The 11,946-nt window shown below is 44.4% G+C and overlaps 1 protein-coding gene across 1 annotated transcript; it reads left to right on the top strand.

The window, feature by feature from the left end:
- The first annotated feature begins 3,275 nt into the window (after positions 1–3,275).
- REELD1 (reeler domain containing 1) lies at positions 3,276–11,591 on the top strand. Its single transcript, XM_036494952.2, is given in 6 exon segments — positions 3,276–3,488; positions 5,619–5,841; positions 7,671–7,831; positions 9,333–9,645; positions 10,115–10,178; positions 10,938–11,591. Coding segments are annotated over 6 exon segments (1,623 nt in total). The 5' UTR covers positions 3,276–3,280.
- The last annotated feature ends 355 nt before the right edge of the window (positions 11,592–11,946 follow it).

Below are 11,946 nucleotides of genomic sequence, written 5' to 3'. Positions count from 1 at the left end.
ATATATATATATGTATATATATATATATACACATATAATTAAAATAAGGATCATGGAGGCTGTGTTGTGGCTCTGTGAATTAAGCCACTGACTGTAGTGCCAACATCCCATAGCAATAGCAAAGCTCTGGTCCCAGTCCTGGCTGCTCTGCCTCTATCCAGGTCAAAGTGGCAGAAGACGGTCCAAGCTGCGTGAACCCTTTGCACCCTGTTGGGAGACTTGGATGGATTTCCTGGCTCCTGGTCTCAGCCTGGTTCAGTCCCCAGCTGTTGTAGCCATTTGGGATTTGAATCTCTAGGGAAGAGATTTTGCTCTCTTTTTGTCTCTCCCTTTCCTTCTCTGTTGCTCTGCTTTCCAAACAAACATTTAAAAACTAAAGGGCTGATTTTTTTCCAGCTTACTTTTTTCTATGAAAAAGAAGCAGAGGAAATGTGCTTCGTTCCAAACTGTGGGGGATATTGGGGTTCTAGGCCAAGGGCATTCATCTTATTTTGGTGCTTCCAGAGTGCATAGTCTCATTTATACTTGCAATGAATGCTGAACAGCTTGGTCTCTAAGCCAGTGCCTTGCCTAGTAAATCACTCATTTCTTTATGTTTTTTCTGGAGTGGAGACAATGCCTAATGGTCAGAGCCTTGCTCACTCTCGAGCCTCCTGCTCCCCAGCACCCTTTCCCATGCATCCTAGTATACTTCTCTCTGGAATACCTTGAATTCAGTCAGCTGCCAAATCCTGTTAAGCTCATCTTCCACCCATTCCTCTTTCTTTATCTTCATTGCGGCTGTTGCGAGTGTCCACTTGCTGAGAGCCACTGGTTGAATAGCTCTGTGGAGTTATCAGATGTCTCTGCTTATTCTTAGGAACCTGTAAATTTGTACAGTCCAGTGGTAATATGATTGGGATTGGAGGGAGTGGGCTAGGCGAGATTTCCCAATGCCAAACATTGTCAACAGTACCCTGATGTCAACCCCATGTCATCAGGAGTCACTTCTCAGCCAGTGTGGACCCCAGAAGCAGAGTGTGCTAAGACGTGTTTGATGCAAATGCATGCTCTGCAGCAAGAGGTCAAAATGGAGCCTTTGGTTACAGGTGTTAGTCATGTGCAAAGCCAGTTCCAGTTCCGTGTATCCGTTCGCAGCAACTTGAACAAAGGCATGGTTGGAAACCACATGTAAGCGTGTCCAAGTGATCTTAAAAGAAAACTAATACGATTAAGGCTGGATTTAGAGACAGAGGCATGGTTCCTCTGGATACCAAGGATTACTGGTGACAGCTGTTACTCTGTCTATTCGAGAGAAAATTGCAGGCAGAAGAGATTTTCTTTCAAAGGACACATTTTGGCAAGTCTGGACTGAGAGGCAGTTCCATCTAGCCTGAAGGGAAGTGTGCTCCTTGGTAAGTGAATGCTGTAGCAAGTGGACAAGGTGCTGGTGGGAGAGGAAGACCTTAGAATTGACTGCATTGTACCAACGGTGCTCTAAGAGCTAGGACGGGGGAGGGTGGGACTTGTGGCCATGATGTGTTTGGGGAGACATAGAGCCCACTCACTTTTTTCCTGTGGGCTTCTGTGTTTGATGTGCCTTTGGAGAAGAGACCACCTCTGCCTCCCAAGGGTGTTTTCCGGTGGCCCTTCTGAAAGAGAGTGCCATGGCCTCCAGGCCCTTCCACTAAGAATATGGCTCCATGACTTGTGGTCCATTATTTCCTAATGTGTCTGGAAAGCTGGGATATAGTAGTATTCAATTCTGAGTCCCAGGTGGAAAACACACTTAGAAATGGAAGGCATTGTCACAAGCCTCTCACAGGATCTTGCTGTGCCTCTGGACGAGGTGGCAGCGGTGAAAGTGTGCAGCAGTGAGGCAGGCAGCGGGTGACTCATCACCAGTTGTACAGATTGTTTCCCTACTCAACTATTTTTATGCTTCATTGCACTACATCTTTAATAAAATGTAAAAAAGGCTTATTCAAATTCTACTTGAAAGTCAGAATTACAGGGAGGGCGGGGAGCAGCATAGAAATCGAGATCATTTAACTGGTGGTTCACTAACTGGTGGCCACTTAGGGAGTGAATCAACGTGTGGAAGATCTTTCTCTCTCTCTCTCCCCTCTTCTCTGTATATCTGACTTTCCAATAAAAATAAATAAATAAATCTTTAATTTAAGAAAAAGTATGTAAGAATTTGCTGGTGCAGAAACAAAGCACTAAGCCAGGCCACTCTGCACCAGGCCACCTGGTCCTATTGGACTCATTCTGGGGGTGTGCTTCGGCCCTAAGATATCAGATTTCTCATTGCCCATACATAGCACTTTCAGAGGAGTTTACATTAGGATACCAACACCTGCAGGTCTTAATCATTAAATTGTGTCTTTAAAAAAAAAAGTCACTTGGTCTTCTGTTATGAGAAAGCTATGAAGAGGGAAGTTAAGCAAACATTTAGGGTGAGCCTGTGCAGCATGGGTCAAGCTGCTGTGCAGGCTCCCACGTTCTCCATCAGGCTGTCTGTAGCTTCCTGCTAAGGCACGTCTTGGAAGGCAGCAGTGACAGACAGCTCAAGAAGTGGTATCTCTGCCACTTGTGTGGGAGATTGAGTTCTTGCCTTCTGGCCTTAGCCTGGCCCAGCCCTGGCTGTTGCAGGCATTTAAAGTGGCAGATGAATAATCTCTGTTTCTCTGTATGCCAAATTAAATGAAAATAAGTGACTGAAAAAAAGAAGCTAAGGGTTTACAAATCGAACAGTCTATAGGCTGCTATGTCATCTTGGGCTTGACCTGGCGCACTTACAATCTGCAGACAGAACTAACAGTATTCAGGTATGAAGGCGGAGTGAGTGGGTTTGAGCCAATCCCAACTAAAGATTGGAGATCTTTTCTTTTTCTCTTCCTCCTCCTTCTTCTCCTTTTTAAGATTTACCTTATGTATTTGAAAGTCAGTGTGACTGAGGGGGGTGGGGAGAGAGAGAAAGAGAGAGAAACCATCCATCATTGGTTCACTTTTCACAAATGTCTGTGATGGTCATGTTCAAGCTGAGCCAGGCCAAAGCCAGGAAGCCAGAATTCCATTTAGGTGTCCCATATGGGTGACAGGAACCCAAGCACGCAGGCCATCTTCTGCTTCTTCCCCACACACATTTGCAGGAAGCTGAATTGGAAGTGGAGCAGCCAACGGGATGCCGGTACTGTGGGAACAGGCTTAATTTATCGTGCAATCATGTTGGGCCTCATCTGTTCTCGGAAATCATCTAGACTGAGGTGGTTGTTTGTCACCATGTAGGACAGAGCAGATGAGCATCCTGGTCACCCTTGCAAGCTGGACTTGTGCCACCCTCTGCCTGGCTTCCACCTTGTCCGCCTTTTCCCATGGTGCCGGCACATGGGCCTGTGAAGACATGCATCCCAGACATATTGGAGCACCACCTCAGCGTTCCGGAAGCCCGTACATCACCATCCATACTGGCAGGTCTTCCTACTCTCCAGGAGATGAGGTTCCAGGTATGTGCAGGGAGGCTTTGAGAAACCCAGTAACTGAGAGTCCCTAGGCAATCTTCTGTGCTCCAGGCAGGGGCATCCTGGACTGCAGTTGAGCTTCGTTGTAAGAAACAATGACTTAGCCCAAACCAAGCATGAATTATGTGTGTCAGGAAAACCACAGGATAATCTATCTCTGTTTTGCTAGTCATTTGTATAAATGCAAGAGAAGCGGACACAGACAGCGTTGTTCTAAAAATGTCATTATCATAAGACATAAATGTATATGATCATGAATGCATAGTTACCTAGAATCACCTTTGTGTATTGTGCGTGTGTGTGTATATGAGAAATACGCTTTTTCTCTCATTTGAAACAATAATGTTTTCTGTTGATAGACACTTAGGTTAGATAATGGATATATTTCTGTTGCTCTGCCTTTCAAATGAATCCACATAAAAACCCTGAAAATTAAAAACAAGAAAAGAGCAGTGCCTGCTCTTCTAGCTTAAGTGCTGACGAACGCCAGAAAAGAACTTGAGTGCAGTTGATTTGTGTGGGAAATGATGGCAGGAAGCATAAGTGAGAAAGAGAGCCGGGGCTCATGGGGATTAGGGCGACATCCATAAGGGGTGGGACCTGCTATGGGTGTCTGGACCCTGGGAGGCTGCTGTCTCCGAGGCAGGAGGGCGGAGGGGGTGGGGATGCTTATCAGCTACAGAGATTCTAGATCCAGAACCAGTGAGTGTCCTAGTTTTTGCATAATGCTCTCAGTGCTAATTACAACTACACATTTTAATATTTGCTAACATGGTAAATATAAAATAGGGTCTCATTTGTGGCTACTTTTTAGGTTATGCTCAAACTTGCTTTATTTTCTGTTTGTGTCTTATCATTAGAAGAAGGGGGTTACCATCTCTCTGATTGGCCATAATGACATGAATATTTGTACTTTTTGTGTCTTCTAAGTACTTTTCTTAGTTTATATATTTTGATTGCATCAGTATTTGTATTTTTTAAATAACACTTTTATTCTTTTTCCTTTGTGGTACTTGGGTTTTGATGACAGAAGCATTTGTTCCATTTTTTAATTTCATTTGTAAGAGATTTATTTACTTACCTGAAAGACAGAGTTACAGAAAGAGAGAGAGAAAGATGCAGAGAGAGATGGAGCGAGAGAGATCTTTTGTTTGCTAGTGAATTTACCAAATGGCTGCTATGGCCAGAACTAGGTCAGGCCAAGACCAGAGGTCAGGATCGTGGGCCATCTCCTGCTGTGTTAGCAGGCAGCTGGACTGGAAGAGAAGAAATTGGAACTCGATCTAGTGCCAATATGGGATGCTGGTGTCACGGGCAGTGGCTTAACTTGCTATGCCACAGTGCCAGCCATATACAGAGGCATTGTTAGGTCCAATATTACAAATACACACACACACACACACACACACACACACGCACAGCATTCATCATGTTTCCTCAAATGAATTTTTCACTTTCTAGGTACTAGTTTGAAGCATTTAAAAAAATTTTTAAAGCTCTATTCATGTGTTCATTTGTTTTAAAGATGGAGAGACACAGAGATAGGGAGAAGTCTTGAATCTGATCATCGACTCTCCAGATGCCTGCAACAGGCAGGATTGGGCCAGGCTGAAGCCGGGAAACAAAAGTCCATTCAGGTCTCCTTAACTTGTCCTAAGCCATGGCTTACCTACATGCCACATGCAGGCCCCATATTTTTATATTTTACTTATTCATTTCTTTATTTCCATCTTATTGGAAAGGCAAAGAGACAGACAAATATCTTCTGTAGGCTGTTTCATTTCCAACTACCTGCAACAACCAAGGCTGGAAAAAGCCAAAGCCAGGAACTAGTCACCAGGAACTCCATCTTAGTCTCTTATGTGAGCTAACAGGGACCTAAGTGCATGGGCTATCCCTGTGGCCTCCCAGGGAGTGCCTCAGCAGGAAGCTGGAGTAAGGAGCAGAGCCGGGATTCAAACCCAGGCATTCTAATAAGTGATGCAGGAGGCCCAAACACTGGCTTAACCACTTCACATCCTTGTCAAGCTGTTAGCTTTGAAAATATGCGTATCAAATCACTGAACAGGACTCAATTCAAGCTTATTCACCCTCAAGACCTGTCTTGTGTTGCAGTGACCGTGAGAAGCAGTCGTGATTTCATGGGCTTTCTGCTGCAGGCCCGAAAAGTGTCTGATCATCAAGTGGCTGGCACATTCGTCTTCATCCCTCCTCGTTCCAAACAGATGACTTGTTTTGCAGCAGCCGACACAGTCACCCACTCTGACAAGTCCCCGAAGAGAAACCTCTCGTTTGTGTGGAAGGCTCCTTCCCAGCCCGTGGGGGACATCAGATTCCTGTAAGAGAGTGAGCCATGATGTCATCCCAGCATCTGAGCTCTCCGCCTTAACCAGAGATGAGCGCCCCTGATCCCTCACCTCCAATTCTATTCACGTTGAACACCAGGGCCGCCTGGACTAGAAAAATTTTGCAGAGGGCCACCCAAGCAACTTGGCCTCCACCTCACACACACAGCTGCCCCACTACCCGCCCTTGGCCGTGATCCATGGTAAAAGTGTCACTTCTCTTCCTCCCTAGGCCCAGGTGACATTGGCCAATCCCTCCAGGGAATTCCAATGAGGGGACATTAGGGTTGGTGGCAGGATAGTAGCACAGAACTGATGGACACAGAGGTGGACAAATGTACCCTCCCCTAGACCCACTTACATTGCTTGGCCTTCACTGGCCATCTATCAAATGGGCATAATGGTGACAGCACCTGCCTGGTAGCACTATGCGGGGAGGAAGAGCCAGTGAGCTTAGAGCAATTCCTGGGAACAGTTCCTGGGAACAGTTCCTGCTACATGTGGACACTTCAAAAACACATGAAAAATGGCAACAAAAGACCAGTTTATTTTGGTGAAGCAATATTGAAACCCAGATATAAGAAGGGTCTTTAGAAACGTCATGGGAAAGCATATTATGAAAACAAACTATGCATGGCTTTCAAACATTTCACGTGAAAATAAACCCAATCCCATTTTTCCGTAAGCTTTTTCAAGTTCCCTTTGTATAAGTGAGCATTGTTATTACTCAAAATGTGATATTTGCTTTGCCATTTTTATGGAACACTTACCTGCAAAGTAGTGTGTGTGTCTGTCTGTCTGTCTGATTTCAGGAAGAAAGTTGTATCCCTCAGTTGCTTGCCCTTACCACCCTCATAAATGCTTGAGAGACTTTCCATAACCCAACTTCTGCCCATGCCTTTGATCCTTACTCGGTGCAGAAGACGTTTGCCATTTGAAGTCCTTAAGTCTGTGGTCACTTTGATTTCTCAAAGCTCCGGTGGCTATTTTTTTAATATCCCAGCACAGTTGGTATGTGCTACATGGATATCCTTCAGAAACTACGATCTCCACTTGCCAGGCAACAGTGCTGAGACACTTGCTAAGAAGTCCCTTCCAAGCTCAGTCATCATCACATCAGTGTGCCACAAAATCGTCATCAGCTGGGTCCACAAACCACACGCTGGAGCCCTGAACTCTCATTTCTCCTGCACCTCGACTCTCTGGTTGGCCTTACCTAAATGAGTCACGTTTTTAGGTCTGCCTTCTTAATACTTACAGGGAGGAGGGAGTGGGGAAATGACACTTGCCAATAAACCTATACTCTGAAACTTTGGGAAGTATAAATAGGATGTTAGTGAAAGTGACTTTTAGCAAGGAAAGGCATTGGGTGTTCAAAAGATTTCTTTAGTTATAACTGATTTAGTTCTCACTTTCGATTCACAATTACAATAGAATTACATGATAAAATATGGACTCTTCAATAAACAATGGAGTGAGCAGTATGTTAGTAATGACTAATAATAAAGTTGAAGATGAAACTTTTTGTTTGAGGAGAAACACTCCAAGAATACAACTTTTGAGCAAAATGAGATATTTTCAGTGACTATTTTTATTCAGGGGGCAATTGGTTTGTCCACAACCTTTCTTATTCTCATGAGTTGTTGCTATTGACTTTTTGTTTTTAAAAATCAGAAAGTCACTCAAAGGATAACATAAACTCTTGCTCATTCTATTCATGCAGGTATCTTTGAGTGTGCTTTTCCTTTCTGTTACTCTGGTCTGAGGTATTACCCAAAAGGTACTAAAGCTGTGACCCACTTAGCTCTCTCTTTTACCACAGTTTATCACTGGTCCAGTCCTATTTCTTTTACTGGGCAAGGATTGAGTCATCTATTGTGTCTCAACATACACAGAGCAGAGGTGATTCGAACGACCACATGGAGCCCAGATTTTTGATGCCCGCCCCTCGACAGAGGTCAGATGATAGAGAAGTTGCCCCAGGTACGGCTTTCCACTATGTTCACTTGCTTGATTCTCATCATTATTTTTACAGTCATCTGTTTTGATTTATAAGTTCCTATGGTTAGTGTTCTGTTCATACAAAAACAATCATGGAACACCTGCTGGGGTTGACTGCAGCAGTTCTTGGGGCTGTGATCACCTGTGAGAGAGAGGAAGGCTCACCATGCTTTGTTCAGTGCAGCCAAACACACTCCAGCTCAGCCTAGAAAATTACATTGGGTGATGGAGCAATCGGACCTGTGTCGCCAAGTGAAAACACAGGGCACATGTTCTTCCACCCTTGTATTCAGCCCAATTCACAGCATTTTAGCTCTTTTCCTTAACTCCCGGAAGCCACACTGAAGCACAAAAATGAAAGAAAGAAGAGAAAGAAAGAAAGAAAGAAAAGAAAGAAAGAAAGAAAGATAGATAGATAGATAGATAGATAGATAGATAGATAGATAGATAGATAAATGAAGGAAGGAAGGAAGACATAGTCTCTCCACTTTTTTAAAAACTAAAAATTCAACTGGGTTCTCCTGTCCCTCTCCGTGGTAGGAAGAAAGCGCTTTACAGCCTGGGTCACAGAACAAGTCAGGGAGAAGAGGTTGTTTCGAGGGCAACAGACCTTTCCCTGGCTCACCATGTGACTTTCATTCTGTTGGTGCATGAACTTCTGAAAAAGAAAAGCAAACAGAGAAAAGAAATCCTGATCGGCTAGAGAATGTTTGACCTAACTGAAAATTCCTGGTGCTGTGGAACTTGTTTTTGTTATTTATTTCTAGTTAAGGGCCCAGAGCAGAGGCACTGATAAAAAGGCACCCAAGCTTGGCAGAGAAGGTCCCATATTAACCCATCCAACACCAACGTCCTTTAATGTCTGTGAATATGTGAAGGCCACAATCCGGCCAGAGCCACCACTGCTGCTCAGTACAGCAGACACAGACACAGAGACACCTGGGCCAACCCCTTCTCTGCTTTTACCCCAAACCCTCGTCTTCTCCCATTGCTTGGCACCTGTTCTTCAATCTTTCTACCTTGGCACTTGCAAAGTAGAGTAAAGAGCCTGGGGTCTAAAAGTGTCTCAGATCCCACAAACCCAACAGGTGTTAAAAGTCTATTGATTTACTTGATAAATCCTGCAAGTGTTGCATTCTAATCCCAAGTAAAATCATGTCTGGTAGAATATAGATGTAAATAAAAGTTGGTATCAGGTTGACCTTTGACATCTCCAGTACCTAACCTCACTGGAAAACTTGTCCCCTTCCCCCTATATCACACACGCCAGTCTGAGATGCTTACAGGGTCAAGTCTTCACATTTCTCCCTTTCTAGCTCCAGCCTGGCAGATCATTGGATGCCTTTGATGACACTTCATTGTCAATGTTTAATGCACATTAAAGCTTCCACTATTTATTTACCTGTTGCTGTAGTTGTTTGTTCTAATCCATTCAGGGAACATGTCTCACTCTGTCTCTCCATGTCTTTGGGTCTCTGCTTAGCTCCCAGTACCTCCATGACTCTTCCGCAGCAGCGTGCAGACGTGTTAGCTGTTGTCCTTACTGGAACTGTGGAAGAAGATAGCCTATATCCTGTTCATGCCAGCACTTGGATGACTGAGTTTCCTTGGGGGGCAGATACTCTGTCCCAACCATCCACATACACAGTGACAGCAAGCAGTGATGGGCAGCAACATCTCAGGGACAGCATCTCACTCCCAGAGCCATCCCTGAATGTCCGTGAGCTGGAGCAGCGTGTGACCCCCAGGAAATTCTCTCCAGAGGATTTTGCTTCCTGCTTGAGCACCCACCATGGGTAATGTTGTTGGACTGGATTACCAGTGTGGGTGGTGGGGCCAGGGTAAACACTGGCTAAAAAACAAAATGATCTCAACTGTATGTATTGATAAATGTGTGGGAACCCTGATTATTGAAGGACTACTGATCAGCATGGCTGGGTATCATAATTACCCAGGGAAACTATACTCTCCTAGACTGGATAGGTCTCTCAAATACCATTACAAGTAAACTAAAGTGTTTTAATATGTAAATGTAAATATATTTCTAATATTGTGGTATAGAGAAATGTAATTCCCATTAAATAATAAATGATGATATTTTGTATTTCTTTGCCAGTATCTTCACATCATAGCTACGCTATGACTCTTGATGCCAAAATCTGGAAATCTCATTTCATCAGTATATACAATAGCAGTAAGAAACATTGATTTTTGATCCAAATATCTGGGGACTCCTCCTCTCAGACTTTGCATTCTTCCATTTAGGGCTGAGAATGATCCAGTCTTTGATTCCTTGGGCACTTGCCTTTCCTCAGATGTGGATACACAGGTAGGAGTGTGCATGGTAAGCAGGGGCTGAGGCTAGCCCATTTAGCTCATCAGAGTGTGAAGTTCTAGGCTGGGTGATCAGAGCCAAAGTCAGAGAGCAGGAGGCATGAGTGCAATGTACACACTGTGTCTTTTCACTGAGCAATACCAGCCTTTCCATCATATGCAATATCTTTGAAGCCACTGGTAATTACAGAAATTGGTGATATATTTCCCCACTTAGCCTTGGTTAATAATTCCTTTCTTCTCTCTTTCTCAACCCCTCCTTCATAACATCAGCTTCAAAACATCACGTATGGTCCCAGAGGTTAAATCAATGGGCAATATAAAATATACATGCCCACTGATTTACTATTCCTTTGAAATCTTAGAACACAAAATAAAACATGATATAGTATTCTTACTTAAATTTATTGGAAGCTACAGTAAGATTAAGTGATCCCTCTTTCATTGGTTTTGCCATAAAGACACACTCAAAGCTTTCAGCTGTTGCAGATGATACAAACACCTATATTGGCTTAGCTCTCTCTTAAAGGACCCTGAGTTTTTTCTTGTAACTGGACTCTGTGCTCAGGGTTCCCATGAGTCATGCCATCCCCATCAATAACAAGTGCATATTTATGCACTTGGGCATTTTGCTGTGCACTTTTGCAGGAGCAGGCATGGGGACATGGGTTGCAACTGCTGTTCAAAAGTCTTTAAAAAACACAAATTAGCTGCAAAGTTTAGTAGCATTTTTTTTCCCTCTCTGTTTTTCTAGGACAAGACAGAGGATTCTAATAGAACTGGGACAGGGCTGCCTCTGGCCAGTGTCACACTCACCTATCCTCAGTATCTCTGGCCCTCTGAAACCTTCACTGGGAAGGAAGCCACCATCAAGCCAACCCCTGTCTTCCGTACCTCCTGCACTTCCAAGGCACCCATGCCTTCTGCCAGCTTCTTACCTCAGCTGAAGTTTGAGGAGCCCAGAGTCAAAGAGAACAAGGGAAAGGTTGGCATGGGAGCCCCTAGGAAGACCAACCTCAGACCAGAGGTTGGGCTAGAAGGAGACAGTACCCCTTTGGGGATCCAGCTCAGAACTTCCCAGCTGGGAATCTTGCTCTGCCTGTCAGCTACCCTGGGTATGGTCCTGGCTGCTGGAATTTGCTATCTGCACACCCAGTGTTACCGCAAGCAGACTCAGGTGTCTTTGGGGGAACCTGCCACAGAGGCTGTTGCAGGGAGTGATGGTGGTGAGCCTGTGTATGTCAGGAAGATTGGGGAGAACAGTTTTGTTCTGGTTCAGGCAGACTACAACTAGATTGCTCCTTCTGTGGGTAACCAGAGTCCTCTGAGAAGGCTGTCCTACCTCTCACTGGTCTCCTCAGTTCCTGTAGCATGTCTCAGTCAGAACAGAGCTAATGAGAAACCCTGATGAGTATAGGAACCGGCGGGGCCCCTGTCAGCATGCAGCCAGTGGAGCAAACAGCGAGAGGACAGCTCTATCAACACAGGGAGTGCTTCCCAAGCTTTGTTGTCTTAACATCTGTGATTTCACTTTTTTATTCTTTTTGCAATTAGGCGTTCTGTTTGAAGAGTTAAACTCAACACAATGAATATTGTATAACCTGCTCATTAACTAGACTCCTGTAGCCACTGCGCTTCCTCTGTTGCCTTGAGGAACCTGCAGAAATAGAAACCCTGTCCCTCCTTGGTGTCTCCACCTTACCTCCCCTAACTTTTGCAAAAGATGTAAGGTGAAGTTCATGTCTCTTGCGAGAAAAAAAGAA

This window comes from Ochotona princeps, chromosome 7 (assembly GCF_030435755.1).
Source record: "Ochotona princeps isolate mOchPri1 chromosome 7, mOchPri1.hap1, whole genome shotgun sequence".
NCBI classification, from domain to species: Eukaryota; Metazoa; Chordata; class Mammalia; order Lagomorpha; family Ochotonidae; genus Ochotona; species Ochotona princeps.
This window is presented reverse-complemented; position numbering and strand designations above follow the sequence as displayed.